This window comes from Haliotis rufescens, unplaced genomic scaffold (assembly GCF_023055435.1).
Source record: "Haliotis rufescens isolate VD_foot unplaced genomic scaffold, xgHalRufe1.0.p SCAF_6, whole genome shotgun sequence".
Taxonomy (NCBI): Eukaryota; Metazoa; Mollusca; class Gastropoda; order Lepetellida; family Haliotidae; genus Haliotis; species Haliotis rufescens.
The window spans coordinates 53,059,045-53,079,354 of NW_025964334.1; the positions used below are offsets into that span (position 1 = coordinate 53,059,045).

Genomic DNA, 20,310 nt, shown 5'->3' on the forward strand with positions numbered 1-20,310 from the left:
AAGCAAGAATGGGTTCCTTAAGACCTATTCTAGCCCGGATCTTCACGGGTCTCTAGACATTGTAATAAGTGTCCTGAGACATTGTCTTTGTTTTGTTGGGGTAATCGATCACTGCTTTATTTTAATACATGTTACAATTTGAATTAGCAGACAAAGAAAGAGATGTGTGGGGGTTGTCCATAGACTTGTCTTAACCCTTAAAATGCTCATTGCCAGGCAAGGTCTAGACCTTGTAAGCAGTGCCCTCTGTGAGACATTGTCTCTGTTGACATTAGCATATATAAGTAAAAATAATTTGGCATAGAAACAAAATAAGTTATGACTGACTGACTGTTTCATTGGCATTCTCGACAGAATCTTCAGAATCTCCGAACTCACTAGGGCTCCTTTTAAACTTAATTGGATTGTTTTGTTTCTTTCGAAATAAATTTTTCTAGACACTAGGTGAGGAGAAATGGGGGTTTAACTTCGTTTCCAAGGTTTTAGTACTTACATAGTGATGTGCATGTGTGTGTGTGTGTGTGTGTGTGTGTGTGTGTGTGTGTGTGTGTGTGTGTGCTGCCGATTTTATAGCGCTAGCCCCCATGCCACAGTTTGATATGAATACTCCGCTCAAACATAATAACCTCACTTCGAGCCGACCATTCCTTGCTTAACCCCTTAATGCTAGGCAAGATAACAACAAGTATTAGTCTTAAAGTATTTTGGTACCGGGGATCGAACCCCGTACTTTCCACTTCTCGGGCCGACGTTCTACCACTAGACCCTAGACCACGGAGGCGACCTTTCCAGCCACTTAGCGTTATACAACATCATATTAGTCAGTAAACTGAAGCCTTGCTAATGTGTTGGTCCTAGTTCAACATTACGTCTTTGATTGGCACAGTAGAAGTTAGGTAGGGAATAACAACGCATGACAACATATTTACATGTGCTGGTATCTATCCCGAAGGGGGCACGGGCGGCCCAGTAGTCTAAGGCGCCGTGATTCGCTGTGCAGAGTTGCGTCCCTTGGGCACGCCAGAAACCTATGATTGGGGGTTCGGATCCAGGTTCGCCCCGATTATGTTTCTAGGTTTGTCAGCACCATACCCGTGCTCGTGGGTTTTTCACCGAAGTGGTAAACGTCTGAGACCTGCATCACTCCGGGCTTTCCTCCCACATTAAGCTGACACGCCGTGATTTAACTGGAAAACTGTTAAAAGCGGCGTTAAACCAAACTCACTCTGTTACTATCTTTCTGTCCCGAAACGTCGCAACGTTGTAAATAAAGAAGTAGAGACTCGTGCAGTTGCTGTTGTCACAAGCAGAACATATTTACCCACACCGCAGTGTACTCCCCCGAAACCATTCACGCATATGCATTTGTAGGGAACGACGTCAGTTTTGCAAGATGCGCTGTTCTTGCATTCACCTCCATCAGCAGAGCACAGTGGCGCTGCAACAAGAGAACCATTTTAGTTACATGTGACACGTCCTTTGAGATAGCGACATGGGAGCAACGTGTGTTTATACTCAATTCAAACTGAAACCATCCTTTCGTCCCGTAGCCATGGATGGAGGGGCCTTTATTGGTACATATTTTTTTTTTTTTTTATTTTTTTTTTTTTTGGGGGGGGGGGGGGGGGGGGCACGGCCGGCCCAGTCGTCTTAGGTGCACGCCAGAAACCTATGATTGGGGGTTCGAATCCCGGTTCGTCCCGATTATGTTTAAAGGTTTGTCAGCACCATACCCGTGGGTTTCACCGGAGTGGTTAACGTCTGAGACCTGCATCACTTCGGCCTGTCCTCCACTATTAAGCTGACACGCCGTGATATGACTGGAATACTGTTAAAAGCGGCGTTAAACCCAACTCATTCACTCTTTGAAGTTTGGAAACTGCCCCGGTCTATACACACGCAAAAAGATCAATCAAATTTCAAGTATATTGCTTCCAACATATTCATCTATCTCCACCTGTATCACACGTGTCTCCTCTATATCCATCTATACACACCTGCATCACACTAGCCTCCACTGTATCCATCTATACACACCTGCATCACACTAGCCTCCACTGTATCCATCTATACACACCTGCATCACACTAACCTCCACTGTATCCATCTATACACACCTGTATCACACGTGTCTTCACTATATCCATCTATACACACCTGTATCACACGTGTCTCCACTATATCCATCTATACACACCTGCATCACACGTGTCTCCACTATATCCATCTACACACACCTGTATCACACTGTATCCACTATATCCATCTATACACACCTGCATCACACTAGCCTCCACTGTATCCATCTATACACACCTGTATCACACGTGTCTTCACTATATCCATCTGTACACACCTGTATCACACGTGTCTCCACTATATCCATCTATACACACCTGTATCACACATGTCTCCACTATATCCATCTATACACACCTGTATCACACGTGTCTCCACTATATCCATCTATACACACCTGCATCACACTAGCCTCCACTGTATCCATCTATACACACCTGCATCACACTAGCCTCCACTGTATCCATCTATACACACCTGTATCACACGTGTCTTCACTATATCCATCTATACACACCTGTATCACACGTGTCTCCACTATATCCATCTATACACACCTGTATCACACGTGTCTCCACTGTATCCATCTATACACACCTGTATCACACGTGTCTCCACTATATCCATCTATACACACCTGCATCACACTAGCCTCCACTGTATACATCTATACACACCTGTATCACACGTGTCTTCACTATATCCATCTATACACACCTGTATCACACGTGTCTCCACTATATCCATCTATACACACCAGCAACACACTAGCCTCCACTGTATCCATCTATACACACCTGTATCACACTAGCCTCCACTGTATCCATCTATACACACCTGCATCACACTAGCCTCCACTGTATCCATCTATACACACCTGTATCACACGTGTCTTCACTATATCTATCTATACACACCTGTATCACACGTGTCTCCACTATATCCATCTATACACACCTGTATCACACATGTCTCCACTATATCCATCTATACACACCTGTATCATACGTGTCACCACTATATCCATCTATCCACACCTGTATCACACGTGTCTCCACTATATCCATCTATACACACCTGTATCAAACGTGTCTCCACTATATCCATCTATACACACCTGTATCACACGTGTTTTCACTATATCCATCTATACACACCTGTATCACACTGTCTCCACTGTATCCATCTATATACACCTGTATCACACGTGTCTCCACTATATCCATCTATACACACCTGTATCACACTGTCTCCACTATATCCATCTATACACACCTGTATCACACGTGTCTCCACTATATCCATCTATACACACCTGTATCACACTGTCTTCACTATATCCATCTATACACACCTGTATCACACGTGTCTCCACTATATCCATCTCTACACACCTGTATCACACTGTCTCCACTATATCCATCTATACACACCTGTATCACACGTGTCTTCACTATATCCATCTATACACACCTTTATCACACGTGTTTTCACTATATCCATCTATACACACCTGTATCACACGTGTCTCCACTATATCCATCTATCCACACCTGTATCACACGTGTCTCCACTATATCCATCTATACACACCTGTATCACACGTGTTTTCACTATATCCATCTATACACAACTGTATCATACGTGTCTTCACTATATCCATCTATACACACCTGTATCACACGTGTTTTCACTATATCCATCAATACACACCTGTATCACACTGTCTCCACTATATCCATCTATACACACCTGTATCAAACGTGTCTCCACTATATGCATCTATACACACCTGTATCACACGTGTCTCCACTATATCCATCTATACACACCTGTATCACACGTGTCTCCACTATATCCATCTCTATACACCTGTATCACACTGTCTCCACTATATCCATCTATACACACCTGTATCACACGTGTCTTCACTATATCCATCTATACACACCTTTATCACACGTGTTTTCACTATATCCATCTATACACACCTGTATCACACGTGTCTCTACTATATCCATCTATCCACACCTGTATCATACGTGTCTCCACTATATCCATCTATACACACCTGTATCACACGTGTCTTCACTATATCCATCTATACACACCTGTATCACACGTGTTTTCACTATATCCATCTATACACACCTGTATCTCACTGTCTTCACTATATCCATCTATACACACCTGTAGCACACGTGTTTTCACTATATCCATCAATACACACCTGTATCACACTGTCTCCACTATATCCATCTATACACACCGGTATCACACGTGTCTCCACTATATCCATCTATACACACCTGTATCACACGTGTCTCCACTATATCCATCTATGCACACCTGTATCACACGTGTCTCCACTATATCAATCTCTATACACCTGTATCACACTGTATCCACTATATCCATCTATACACACCTGTATCACACGTGTCTCCACTATATCCATCTATACACACCTGTATCACACGTGTCTTCACTATATCCATCTATACACACCTGTATCACACTGTCTCCACTATATCCATCTATACACACCTGTATCACACGTGTCTTCACTATATCCATCTATACACACCTGTATCACACGTGTCTCTACTATATCCATCTATACACACCTGTATCACACGTGTCTTCACTATATCCATCTATACACACCTTTATCACACGTGTTTTCACTATATCCATCTATACACACCTGTATCACACGTGTCTCCACTATATCCATCTATCCACACCTGTATCATACGTGTTTCCACTATATCCATCTATACACACCTGTATCACACGTGTCTTCACTATATCCATCTATACACACATGTATCACACGTGTCTCCACTATATCCATCTATACACACCTGTATCACACGTGTCTCCACTATATCCATCTATACACACCTGTATCACACGTGTCTCCACTATATCCATCCATACACACCTGTATCACTCTGTCTCCACTATATCCATCTATCCACACCTGTATCACACTTGTCTTCACTATATCCATCTATCCACACCTGTATCATACGTGTCTCCACTATATCCATCTATACACACCTGTATCACACGTGTCTCCACTATATCCATCTATACACACCTGTATCACACGTGTCTTCACTATACCCATCTATACACACCTGTATCACACGTGTCTCCACTATATCCATCTATACACACCTGTATCACACGTGTCTCCACTATATCCATCTATCCACACCTGTATCATACGTGTCTCCACTATATCCATCTATACACACCTGTATCACACGTGTCTCCACTATATCCATCTATACACACCTGTATCATACGTGTCTCCACTATATCCATCTATCCACACCTGTATCATACGTGTCTTCACTATATCCATCTAGACACACCTGCATCACACGTGTCTCCACTATATCCATCTATACACACCTGTATCATACGTGTCTCCACTATATCCTTCGATACACACCTGTATCACACGTGTCTCCACTGTATCCATCGATACACACCTGTATCACACGTGTCTCCACTATATCCATCTATACACACCTGTATCACACGTGTCTTCACTATATCCATCTATACACACCTGTATCACACGTGTCTCCACTATATCCATCTATACACACCTGTATCACTCTGTCTCCACTATATCCATCTATACACACCTGTATCACACGTGTCTTCACTATATCCATCTATACACACCTGTATCACACGTGTTTTCACTATATCCATCTATACACACCTGTATCACACGTGTCTCCACTATATCCATCTATACACACCTGTATCACACGTGTCTCCACTATATCCATCTATACACACCTGTATCACACGTGTCTCTACTATATCCATCTCTACACACCTGTATCGCACGTGTCTTCACTATATCCATCTTTACATACCTGTATCACACGTGTCTCCACTATATCCATCACTACACACCTGCATCATACTTGCCTCCACTGTATCCATCTATACATACCTGTATCACACGTGTCTCCACTATATCCGTTAACGCACACGCATGGGTTTGTGTTATTAGGACAGCTGCCGCCATTGTTGCATTCAGCATCTGTAGAGCATGCGCAGTGTGCTACTTCAACCACCATGGCAACCACCAACAAAACTGCAAATAACAATATCAGAATGACCCAAAAGATTGACTGGACTATTGTAACTGTTTCTTTGTTGACAGCGTTGGAATAGCTTTACATATTCATCGACATAAGTTTCAACAATACATCCTGACTCGAACAATTGCTATTCTGCCGTAGGGATGAGGGTGTGGCGTCTTGCCTCAGGTTATCGAACAAAATGTCAGTTGTCTGGATATGCTGAGACGTGGTTGAGAAATGGGGTTTAACGTCGCGTCCAAGATTCTTGCATTAATATTGCAATGTGCATGCATGTGTGTGGTTATTTATACTAGTCCGGACTGATGCCGATTTATTGTGCTAACCCATTGAGATACAATGCCCCACTTTAACATAGAAACACCACTCAAACACAATTAACTGACTTCGAGCCGACCAGTCCTTGTTTTAGCCCCTTCATGCCGAGCGCCAGACAGGGTAACAACAAGTACCATCTTTTAACGTATTTTGGTATGACGCAGCCGGGGATCGAACGCCGGACCTTCCGCTCTCCAGACGGACGCTTTACCTCTAGACTACTAAGGCGGTCCCAGTGACAGAGGACTTACTGCCACACACATAATCTATACTACCAGACCAACACCCTCCCGAGAATATTGGTCAATTCCAAACCGTTTTGCTAAAATGTTGCTGCATCACATCACAGTTTCAACATTCAAAGCATCAGCACAGTTTTCCAAAGGTTTTATGGTAGACACGTGGGGGACATGTCCCTATTCGCCGCATCAGTGACAAAATATATTTCCGATGCAATTCCCCATATTAACTTGTACCATATAGTTTTTTTTAGAAGAATTGACTTGTCTTTGCATGTGTTTGTGACCGATGCGCTCACCTTTTCGCGAACACCTGGTATCATTACTATTTAAAAGTGATTCCTGGACACATGATAACGTTATAGTCAGGATCGTACAATGCAGATTGTTTTCGATTATTGCAATGGTGTGTATTTGTATACAGAATACAATACTCTGTCGAACAAGTAATTGCACATAAAACTGTAGCATGGGTACACACCATAAGGTAGGAGGGGACATAGGTGCCCTCGCGTCTAAGGCGCTGCAGTTCCCTATGATATATGTCTTTGTTTGTCTGCAAGGTTGTCGTTGGTTTGGCAAAAGTTCCAGTAACATAAAAAGAGCGAATCGGTCAAAACATTTACTGTAATGGAAGTTTTGTTTGTTTGTTTGTTTGTTTGTTGTTTAACACTGCACTCAGCACTGTTCCAGCTATATGACGGCGGTCTGTAAATATCCAGTCATTGACTTCATGAGCATCGATCCACGCAATTGGGATAAGAAGACATCAATCAAGTCAGCGAGCCTGACCACCAGATCCTTTAGTCGCCTCTTACGACAAGCATAGTCGCCATTGACGGTAAGGATGGGTTGCTGAAGACCTATCCTACCCCGGATCTTCACGGGTCACTGCCGTGGAAGTGATCACATCACATGTAAAGAACAGTGTAAAGGTGTAAGGTAAAGGCGTCATCGGTTCAGAGTCAAGTTCACAGTCAGAGGCGAGTGTGTCCAACTCGTGCATTGATGCAGCCTGACACCTTCGCCTTATCAAGACCACTAAACGTTGACGAAAATCGTTGGGGATGGTATTCTATATCTGCGGAAGGATAAACCTGAGTTCCAGCAACGTTGTTTTGAGATTTGGACGATGCCAGCATCGATCCATTGCATCCCGGGCATGATTGATGAGGTGTCAAGAGGGCGTGTTTTGGGGGCTTTTTAAAATCAACAGAGGCCACATACAACTTACGTTTCCTGTACGATACATATTTCTCAATGACTGCATACAAAGTAAATATGTGGTCAAAAGACTTGGTTTCTGTTACCTATGAGCTTTGAGACTTGCTGTCTGTTACCTATGAGCTGTGAGACTTGCTGTCTGTTACCTATGAGCTTTGAGACTTGCTGTCTGTCAACTATGAGCAGGGAGACTTGCTGTCTGTCAACTATGAGCTGTGAGACTTGCTGTCTGTTACCTATGAGCTGTGAGACTTGCTGTCTGTCACCTATGAGCAGGGAGACTTGCTGTCTGTTACCTATGAGCTGTGAGACTTGCTGTCTGTCACTTATGAGCAGGGAGACTTGCTGTCTGTCAACTATGAGCAGGGAGACTTGCTGTCTGTTACCTATGAGCTGTGAGACTTGCTGTCTGTCACCTATGAGCTGTGAGACTTGCTGTCTGTCACCTATGAGCAGGGAGACTTGCTGTCTGTCACCTATGAGCAGGGAGACTTGCTGTCTGTCACCTATGAGCAGGGAGACTTGCTGTCTGTCACCTATGAGCAGGGAGACTTGCTGTCTGTCACCTATGATCTGTGAGACTTGCTGTCTGTCATCTATGAGCTGTGAGACTTGCTGTCTGTTACCTATGAGCTGTGAGACTTGCTGTCTGTCATCTATGAGCTGTGAGACTTGCTGTCGGTCACCTATGAGCTGTGAGACTTACTGTCTGTCACCTATGAGCTGTGAGACTTGCTGTCTGTCACCTATGAGCTGTGAGACTTGCTGTCTGTCACCTATAAGCAGGGAGACTTGCTGTCTGTTACCTATGAGCTGTGAGACTTACTGTCTGTCACCTATGAACTGTGAGACTTGCTGTCTGTCACCTATGAGCTGTGAGACTTGCTGTCTGTCACCTATGAGCTGTGAGACTTGCTGTCGGTCACCTATGAGCTGTGAGACTTACTGTCTGTTAGCTATGAGCTGTGAGACTTACTGTCTGTCACCTATGAACTGTGAGACTTGCTGTCTGTCAACTATGAGCTGTAAGACTTGCTGTCTGTCACCTATGAGCTGTGAGACTTGCTGTCTGTTAGCTATGAACTGTGAGACTTGCTGTCTGTCACCTATGAGCTGTAAGACTTGCTGTCTGTCACCTATGAGCAGGGAGACTTGCTCTCTGTCACCTATGAGCTGTGAGAGTTACTGTCTGTCACCTATGAACTGTGAGACTTGCTGTCTGTCAACTATGAGCTGTAAGACTTGCTGTCTGTCACCTATGAGCTGTGAAACTTGCTGTCTGTTAGCTATGAGCTGTGAGACTTGCTGTCTGTTACCTATGAGCTGTGAGACTTGCTGTCTGTTACCTATGAGCAGGGAGACTTGCTCTCTGTCACCTATGAGCAGGGAGACTTGCTGTCTGTCACCTATGAGCTGTGAAACTTGCTGTCTGTTAGCTATGAGCTGTGAGACTTGCTGTCTGTCACCTATGAGCTGTGAGACTTGCTGTCTGTCATCTATGAGCTGTGAGACTTGCTGTCTGTCACCTATGAGCTGTGAGACTTCCTGTCTGTCACCTATGAGCTTTAAGACTTGCTGTCTGTTACCTATGATCTGTGAGACTTGCTGTCGGTCACCTATGAGCTGTGAGACTTGCTGTCTGTTACCTATGAGCTGTGAGACTTGCTGTCTGTCACCTATGAGCTGTGAGACTTGCTGTCGGTCACCTATGAGCTGTGAGACTTGCTGTCTGTAACCTATGAGCTGTGAGACTTGCTGTCGGTCACCTATGAGCTGTGAGACTTGCTGTCTGTTACCTATGAGCTGTGAGACTTGCTGTCTGTTACCTATGAGCTGTGAGACTTGCTGTCGGTCACCTATGAGCTGTGAGACTTGCTGTCTGTAACCTATGAGCTGTGAGGCTTGCTGTCTGTAACCTATGAGCTGTGAGACTTGCTGTCTGTTACCTATGAGCTGTGAGACTTGCTGTCTGTCACCTATGAGCTGTGAGACTTGCTGTCTGTAACCTATGAGCTGTGAGACTTACTGTCTGTTACCTATGAGCTGTGAGACTTACTGTCTGTTACCTATGATCTGTGAGACTTGCTGTCTGTTAGCTATGAGCTGTGAGACTTGCTGTCTGTCACCTATGAGCTGTGAGACTTACTGTCTGTTACCTATGAGCTGTGAGACTTGCTGTCTGTTACCTATGAGCTGTGAGACTTACTGTCTGTTACCTATGAGCTGTGAGACTTGCTGTCTGTCACCTATGAGCTGTGAGACTTGCTGTCTGTCACCTATGAGCAGGGAGACTTACTGTCTGTTAGCTATGAGCTGTGAGACTTACTGTCTGTAACCTATGAGCAGGGAGACTTACTGTCTGTCACCTATGAGCAGGGAGACTTGCTGTCTGTAACCTATGAGCTGTGAGACTTGCTGTCTGTCACCTATGATCTGTGAAACTTGTTGTCTGTTACCTATGAGCTGTGAGACTTACTGTCTGTCACCTATGAGCTGTGAGACTTGCTGTCTGTCACCTATGAGCAGGGAGACTTGCTGTCGGTCACCTATGAGCAGGGAGACTTGCTGTCTGTCACCTATGAGCTGTGAGACTTGCTGTCTGTAACCTATGAGCAGGGAGACTCACTGTCTGTCACCTATGAGCTGTGAGACTTGCTGTCTGTCACCTATGAGCAGGGAGACTTACTGTCTGTTACCTATGAGCTGTGAGACTTACTGTCTGTTACCTATGAGCTGTGAGACTTGCTGTCTGTTACCTATGAGCTGTGAGACTTACTGTCTGTTAGCTATGATCTGTGAAACTTGCTGTCTGTCACCTATGAGCTGTGAGACTTGCTGTCTGTCACCTATGAGCTGTGAGACTTGCTGTCTGTTACCTATGATCTGTGAAACTTGTTGTCTGTCACCTATGATCTGTGAAACTTGTTGTCTGTTACCTATGAGCTGTGAGACTTACTGTCTGTCACCTATGACCTGTGAGACTTGCTGTCTGTTACCTATGAGCAGGGAGACTTACTGTCTGTTAGCTATGATCTGTGAAACTTGCTGTCTGTCACCTATGAGCTGTGAGACTTGCTGTCTGTCACCTATGAGCTGTGAGACTTGCTGTCTGTAACCTATGAGCTGTGAGACTTGCTGTCTGTCACCTATGATGTGTGAAACTTGTTGTCTGTTAGCTATGAGCTGTGAGACTTACTGTCTGTCACCTATGAGCTGTGAGACTTGCTGTCTGTCACCTATGAGCTGTGAGACTTGCTGTCGGTCACCTATGAGCAGGGAGACTTACTGTCTGTTAGCTATGAGCTGTGAGACTTACTGTCTGTTAGCTATGAGCTATGAGACTTACTGTCTGTCAACTATGAGCTGTGAGACTTGCTGTCTGTCACCTATGAGCTGTGAGACTTGCTGTCTGTTAGCTATGAGCTGTGAGACTTGCTGTCGGTCACCTATGAGCAGGGAGACTTGCTGTCTGTTAGCTATGAGCAGGGAGACTTGCTGTCTGTCACCTATGAGCTGTGAGACTTGCTGTCTGTTAGTTATGAGCTGTGAGATTTACTGTCTGTCACCTATGAGCAGGGAGACTTACTGTCTGTCACCTATGAGCTGTGAGACTTACTGTCTGTTAGCTATGAGCTGTGAGACTTACTGTCTGTCACCTATGAGCAGGGAGACTTACTGTCTGTTAGCTATGAGCTGTGAGACTCACTGTCTGTCACCTATGAGCAGGGAGACTTACTGTCTGTTAGCTATGAGCTGTGAGACTCACTGTCTGTCACCTATGAGCTGTGAGACTTTCTGTCTGTCACCTATGAGCAGGGAGACTTGCTGTATGTTACCTATGAGCAGGGAGACTTGCTGTATGTTAGCTATGAGCAGGGAGACTTGCTGTATGTTAGCTATGAGCTGTCGGATGTACCAGATTTTATCAATTCTATGGCTCGCCATATGTCGTTCAATGGCTTGAAAAAACGATAAAAACTTGTGCTTTTCTTCGCTCTGTTTTTTCGCTCTGAGAACGTTTGAGGCCATTTCTCCCGAAAATTCCTTTATTGGTGGGTTGCGTTTCTTCGAGCTTTTTCTAAATATTATCCTTAATCAAATTCCAAAATTCATATGAAAGTTTGTAAGTGAAACAAATCCACGCCACAGTGACGTTATTCTTTGGATATTTATTCAGGATATTCTATCGAATGACCCGGACATTAAAATCAGGGGATGACGACCACGCCCTCTTCTTCAAGTAGTAAGGAGCAAGTGTGCTATGACACTTAGCTTGACAAAAACTTTATAGTGAACGCTGGAAATCAAACAAACCACCACTTGAACGGAACTATCTGGTTTGAAACTTGCAACTATATTGACTGAGGTTATTTATCTTGAATACCCGCTAATTCAACGTATCGATGGTTGCCATGGAGACTCTACATTCTTATTGACATTTCCAGGTATGAAACTGTCTGGCAAAGGAAAAGTATACATTTTATTTTGTCCGGTGGTTTAGTTTCAACAATATGAGGTATTACGGTTGTTTTATTGAAATATGGAGTGCATGTTTATCAAGCAAATATTTCATAGCAAAAGCCGCGTCTATCGTGTAGCGTCCACGTCCACGTCTAGACGTAATGACGTCTCTGTGTGAAACAAAAACGTTTGATGTTGTTATCAACATCTTCCTGAGGCAAGGGCGTTAACTGACCCTAAAAATCCAGTTTTCACCCTTGCCGAACTAGGCCGGAATTTCAAGGCTTGATCGTAGAGTTATGTCCCTTCTATGTCCCTCCGATTGACCAATCAGATTCCATCTCTCATATCACTTGCATTTGCTTCAAACAAAATGGCGGCGCCCAGTCGAGACGATCTGATCGATAATTAAGAACTATATTGTCATAAAACGGGTCTTACCTCGCGAAGTACATCAAATTACTTCAGCATCTTGATTTAAAACAGAAGATTTGGAAAATAACTGTCGACACCCAGTTGGCGGTACACGTTCTTTGCAAATCATGCAGTCGACCGACATCTGCGCTTTGAAATCCATGTTGTTTACATAGATGCCTAGTTTGTTTGGCAATTTTGATTAGTCTATGCATAGACTCGTTAGTCCAGCCAGAATGTAACACCGAAATTCCAGCCTAGTTCGGCAAGGGTGAAAACTGAACTTTTATAGTCAGTTACGGCCTTGCCAATGGAAGACGTGTAATCAGTGAGATGATTAGCAGCTAACATCATCATTACATAACATTTGACCAAGCTCAGGAAGTTGACGCCCCGATTATGTTTCTAGGTTTGTCAGCACCATACCCGTGCTCGTGGGTTTCACCGAAGTGGTAAACGTCTGAGACCTGCATCACTTTGGGCTTTCCTCCCACATTAAGCTGACACGCCGTGATATAACTGGAATACTGTTATAAGCGGCGTTAAACCCAACACACTCACTCACGCAGAGTTTCAGTGATTCATTCATAAAAGTTTCACCCTATTTTGCCTTTTACTTCCAATGGAATCTGTTTCGGCGGATAATCGAGACTGGTTATTATCTGGCGTTGACGTTTTATGATAATTAAAAGACTTGAATCACAGCTACTCCTACTTAGCGTTGGTCCCAACCTCGCCTCTCTTTAAATGAGGGAAATAAACATATATATAGACTCAAAAACATCGATAACTAGCTGAATAAGTATTGGATGCTCGCTGCAAACTTAATTCATGTTTTCCTCACTGATAGACATATCTCTGTAATCTGCAATAATATATAAGTAATATTGGTTATTTGTCAGTCGGATGTCTGGGTTCAAAGCTCTGGCTCAGACTGCATGGAACACTACAATTCTCATGAACATTTTGAGACCACTGAGATTGCATTTTATTTGGCAAAATTTTGTGGGGGGAAGGGGATGGGGGGTTACCTCAAACGGTAATTGTGGTATTTTTTCACACGCAAAAGTTTACATTTCCTATCTGATGGTGTTAACGGCATGCAAATATGAGACTGGCTTGAAAAAACATACAGTGTTAAGATTTGTCCGAGATTTTATTTAACGTAATGAAACAGCACCGATAAATACACGTTGTTAAATTTATTTTCCTCTAACTGCTGAACGAGATAATGATATATGTAGTGAATTTGTATGGTTGTGCATAACGTTGCACGCTCGGAGAGAGCAATAACTTGCTATGTATGACGAGAACGAAATATCCTTCATGACGTCGAAAAAGAAGAGAGGGGTCTAATAGTTTTTGTTTGTTGTTTAGCACCGCGCTCTGCAATATTCAAGCTATACGACGGCGGTCTGTAAAAAAGCGAGACTGGACCAGACAATCCAGTGATAGACATCCGAAGGTTCGATCAACGCAACTGGGATACGATGATACGATGACATGCATCAACCAAGTCACCTAGGCTGACAATCTTGTCCCGTCGCTTCCTACAACAAGCATGGGCGCCAGGAAACCGCCCATGCGTTAAACCCCAGGTGATACTCGCGCCCCAAAAAGGGTAAGACTCCACTATGCTTAAAAGAAGGCCACATAAATTGAGGAATCATCACAAATTATAAGAAATATTGAAATTACACTACATGCCTGAAAAAGTAAATCGAAATGGAAGGTCCCATCTTTTGTTTATTTGTTTGTTTGTTTGTTTGTTTGTTTGTTTAACGCTGCACTCAGCAATATTCCAGCTATATGACGATGGTCTGTAAATAATCGAGTCTAGACCAGACAATCCAGTGATTGACATCATGTGCATCGATCCACGCAATTGGGATACGATGACATGCATCAACCAAGTCTGCGAGCCTGACCACCCGATCCCGTTAGTCGCCTCTTACAAATATAGCCGCCTTTCACGGCAAGTATGGGTTGTTGAAGCCTATTCTACCCCGGATCTTCACGGGTCGGAAGGCCATATGAAACACGTCCAGTTAGTTTTCAGACTCTCGAATTCACCTGTCCGAGTAATATAATAGGAATGTTTTGATAAAAGTTTCCAACATACACCTTGACTATATTGCCGGGAAATTATCCAAGTGTTTTGGGTAAACAATTGTTCGTATGATTATTCTATGCGTAAAGACCTGAACTTACAAATAGATAAAGGCAAGAAAATCTTTCCATGTTCATACGAAATCTAAAAGCAGAGTCGATATACGATTCCGACTATATATAATGGGAATGTGTATGAATTATTGTTAAATAGTATTATACCAGGTGTTCGCGATAAGATGAGAGTATCATGCCCATCGGTGGCACCCGTCACAATCTCATTAAAATCAGATCTTAGTTCTCGCTACCGCTAAACAAAGATCTGAGAACATCCCATTAGGGGCCACGTCAGAACGACCTTTCATCCAACCAATCAGAGCGTTGCTTACTAGATCATGAAAGTGACAGTCGAAATGTGTTTTCTAATCATGCAACCACGAAATATTTAACACGGGGTATTCCGAACGACAGTTACGGGTTTTATGATTATATCCATACAATCTAGGCCATCTATAAGCCATTCCAGAATGTTCTTCTTATCAGTTTAAATTTTTTAAATCGAGAATACGTCAAAATATGTTTCGAAGCGTAGTCGCCAGTTTGAAACTAGTGTCGTAAAGCTCGAGAAAGCTGCCTTCTGATTGGCTATTGTCGATTTCTTGTCAGTTATTTCATTCGTCGGTCAAAATTCTCGCAAGGTCGTTCTGACGTGACCCGTAATGGGATGTCCTCAGGTCTTTGTATAGCGGTAGCGAAAACTAAGATCTGATTTTAATGAGATTGCACCCGTCACAAACACATGCAAAGGCACGTCAATTGTTCATCTGAAATAGGGAATTGCATTGGACATCATTTTGGTCACCGATGCATCAAATTTGGAAAATGTTGTCCAAATATCTACCACAAAACTTGAGTGAGTGAGTGATGTTTTACGCCGTTTTTAGCAATATTCCAGGAATATCACGGCGGGGGACACCAGAAATGGGCTTCACACATTGTACCCATGTCGAGAATCGAACCCGGATATTTGGCGTGACAAACGAACGCTTTAACCACTAGGCTACCTGACCGCACCCACAAAACTTGAAAGCTTTACTGAGGCCAGTATACAAGTATACAGTATACAAGTCAGCTAAACAAGAAGGACGTCCCATATACTGACACTGTAAGTATGAAAATATCATTGGTGCACTGGGGGCACGGGTGGCCCAGACGTCTAAGGCGCCGCGATTCGCTGTGCAGAGTTGCGTTCCTTGGGTTCGCCAGAAACATGATTTTGGGTTCGAATCCCGGTTAGCCTCGATTATGTTTCTAGGTTTGTCAGCACCATACCCGTGCTCGTGGGTTTCACCAAAGTGGTAAACGTCTAAGACCTGCATCACTTCGGGCTTTCCTCACACATTAAGCTGACACGCCGTGATATAACTGGAAAACTGTTAAAAGCGGCGTTAAACCCAACTCACTCACTCACTCATACATCATATTTCAGACACCTGACATACTGACCTTTTTCAGTTTTACAAAATGACGTTATTTCAGTTTTCAGAAATGATGTAATTAAAATCCTCCAAACATTACAGAAGTTGGCGTGAAGTCTGAGTACTTCACTCAAACCTGCCGGCGGCCACTTCGAGGTTTGAAGGCAGTAACAAGCTGAACAGTAAACGTGAAGAAGAAGAAATGTAAGGTAGCCTTTGTTTGTTAGAGACAGTATCAAGTAGACCGGTAAATTTAAAGAAGAAGAAGGAGAAAAAATAAAACGTATCCTTTGTTGAAGGCAGTATCAAGCAGACCGGTAAATTTAAAGAAGAAATAAAACGCATCCTTTGTTGAAAGCAGTATCAACTAGACCGGTAAATTTAAAGAAGGAGAAGAAGAAATAAAACGCATCCTTTGTTGAAGGTAGTATCAAGTGGAACGGTAAATTTAAAGAAGAAGAAGAAATAAAACGCATCCTTTGTTGAAGGCAGTATCAAGTAAAACGGTAAATTTAAAGAAGAAGAAGAAATAAAACACATCCTTTGTTGAAAGCAGTATCAACTAGACCGGTAAATTTAAAGAAGGAGAAGAAGAAATAAAACGCATCCTTTGTTGAAGGTAGTATCAAGTGGAACGGTAAATTTGAAGAAGAAGAAGGAGAAAAAATAAAACGTATCCTTTGTTGAAGGCAGTATCAAGCAGACCGGTAAATTTAAAGAAGAAATAAAACGCATCCTTTGTTGAAAGCAGTATCAACTAGACCGGTAAATTTAAAGAAGGAGAAGAAGAAATAAAACGCATCCTTTGTTGAAGGTAGTATCAAGTGGAACGGTAAATTTGAAGAAGAGGTGAGGTGAATGGGTTTAACGTCGCGTCCAAGAGTATTGCACTTATATAACTATGTACTAGTCTTGAGTGATGCTAATTTACACAGTTTTAGTTTTTTATCAAAATAGCCATTTCGTACGTATTATTGATTTCAGTATTATGAGGTGAGGTGAATGGGGTTTAACGTCACGTTCAGGATTATTTCACTTTAATAGCGATGTGCATGCATGTGTGTGTGATTGTTTGTACTAGTCCGGACTGATGCTGATTTTATAGTGCTACCCACTGAGATACCATGCTGCACTTTAACATGAATACCCCACTAAGACACAGTGTACTGACTCCGAGCCGACCAGTCCTTGTTTTAGTCCTTAATGCCGAGCGCCAGGCAAGGATAACAACAAGTACCATCTTTAAACGTCGTTTGGTATGACGCGGCCGGGGATCGAACCCCGACCTTCCGCTCTCCGGGCGGACACTCTACCACTAGACCACGGAGGTGGTCTGAAGAGTGAGTGAGTGAGTGAGTGAGTGAGTGATGGAGTGAGTGAGGTTTAACGCCGCTTTTGGCAATATTCCAGCAACATCATGGCGGGGGACACCAGATTTTACCAATTTTACCCATGTCGGGAATCGAACCCGGGTCTTCGGCGTGACGAGCGAACGCTTTAACCACTAAGCTACCCGACCGAAGAAGAAGAAGAAGAAGACGTTTTCATAATCTGTGTTAAGGGACGGTTGGTGATGGACTGAAACCCATAACAATATGTAACATAGCGGTGTGAAGGTGAGCTAACAAATTAGACGCTCGACGCATGTTTTCAATGCTATTGCACGAGAAACAGCCTGTTTATATTATTAAAAGTAAACACATTTCAGATATGCAATGATGAAACTTGTAATTAGACGGAAGGTACTTTGTTGCCAGTGAACACGGACTTACCTTGGAGGAATGGTCGGACAATGGATGCCATGATGACACGTTGCATCCCCTGGTATAACTGATGAAGCAGGCATCGCTTCTATATGTACCCGCGTAGTCACAACACACCCTGCCACGTGGACATTATTCAAATCAGTTCTTTCTTGATACAGTGCATGTCTATTATCTGTTGCCATAGCGACGAAAGAACACGAGCCTACATCCAGTGCAATTACATGTAATCCAAAAGGCGGGGCTTTGCTGGTTTCAGAATCATGAACATAAAAAAGGAATTTGTGGTCCGATGGATGACTTGAACATTGATTCTGAATTCTCGGAAATGTAAATCGTTCGTGTTATGTATATAAGATGCTTAACTGTTGCAATAGGACTGTATATAGGCCATAAATGTCACGAGCGTACGGATGTGTGGAAGATGAATGTGAGTGTGTATGGTTTTACGCCGCTTTTAGCATGTTCCAGCAATATCACGGCGGGGGACACCAGAAATGGGCTTCACACATTGTACCCATGTCGGGAATGGAACCCGGGTCTTCGGCGTGACGAGCGAACGCTTTAACCACTAGGCTACCCGACCGCCCCGTGGAAGATGAAGGGGAAATGGGGTTGAACGTTCAAGATTTTTGCACTTACAGTAAACTACGTTTATAACGAACACGCTTATAATGAACTGACGGATATAACGAACTTACTTTTTTGTCCTGACTATTTGCTGTAGTTATGCTGTATATATGCTTAAAACGAACTACGGTTATAACGAACTAAAATTAGAGGTCCCTTTGAGTTCGTTATAACCGTAGTTTACTGTATATAGGGACATGCATGTATGTGTGTGTGTGTGTGTGTGTATGTGTGTGTGTGTGTGTGTGGGGGGGGGGGGGGGGACTCTGCTTACTTGTATAAGTCCGGACCTATGCCGATTTAATAGTGCTAATCCACTGAGATACCATACCGCTGTTTAACATCAATATCGCACTCAGATACATTGTACTGACTCCGAGCCGACCAGTCATTGTTTTATCCCCTTAATTCCGGGCACCGGGCAGGGAAACAAAAAGTACTGTCTTTTACGCGTGTGTGACTATCTCTCCTTGTACTAGCCCGGACTACTGCCGGTTTTATAGTGCCAGTCCACTGAAATACCATGCCGCAGTTTAACATGAATACCCCACTAAAACACAGTATACTGACTCCGAGCCGACCAGTCCTTGTTGGAGCCCCTTAGTGACGAGCGCAAGGCAGGGTAACAACAAGAACCATCTTTCAACGCATTTTGGTATGACGCGGCCGGGCATTTAACCCCGACCATCCGCTCTTCGGGCAGACGCTCTACCACTAGACCACGGAAGGGGTCGCATGTGGATGTGTCTAAATACGATGGAGATGCATAGCGTAACAAACATTTGGCCAATCGTGGGGGCATGACCCATTATTGATCAAGTCATCTCAAAAGTTCATTTTCTCACTACATGCCCGTGTCGTCCTCTTGGTTGTGTGCCCCCTTTCAGTACACCGACAACATGTTGATGTCATGTTCCACCTGGTTCTTCTTCTTTCTTATCCATCCATCACTCGATACCATTTTGTATTTCTGTAATTATCTGTTATTTTTAAATATCCTCTACTTTTTTGGAGAGTATATTTCATTCGTCACGAATATACATTAACATTGTCACAACCAATACTGTCGATCATTAATGGATTGGGAATGTATTTTTAGTTACGCAGTTTTAGTTTTTTATCAGGGTAGCCATTTTGTACGTATTATTGATTTCAGTATTGTGAGGATGAGGTGAAATTGGGTTTAACGTCGCGTTTAAGATGATTTCACTTGAATAGCGATGTGCATGCAGATGTCTGTGGCTGCTTGTACTAGTCCGCACTAATGCTGATTTTATAGTGCTACCCACTGAGATACCATGCTGCACTTTAACATGAATACCCAACTAAGACACAGTGTCCTGACTCCGAGCCGACTATTCCTTGTTTTAGTCCTTAATGTCGAGCGCCAGACAGGGTAACAACAAGTACCATCTTTTAACGTCGTTTGGTATGACGCGGCCGGGGATCGAACCCCGGA

The 20,310-nt window shown here is 43.3% G+C and overlaps 1 protein-coding gene across 1 annotated transcript in view; it reads right to left on the reverse strand.

Annotated features, from left to right (window-relative positions):
* Positions 1-18,324, reverse strand: part of LOC124138203 (adhesive plaque matrix protein 2-like) — a 34,886-nt gene extending 16,562 nt beyond the window's left edge. The window contains exons 1-3 of the mRNA XM_046504744.2: positions 18,231-18,324; positions 6,065-6,208; positions 1,322-1,438 (exon numbers count right to left, since the gene is read on the reverse strand). Of these exons, the coding sequence (XP_046360700.2) occupies positions 1,322-1,438; positions 6,065-6,208; positions 18,231-18,276 (307 nt within the window). The 5' untranslated portion in view covers positions 18,277-18,324. The remainder of the gene's footprint in view (positions 1-1,321; positions 1,439-6,064; positions 6,209-18,230) is intronic.
* Between the last annotated feature and the right edge of the window lie 1,986 nt (positions 18,325-20,310).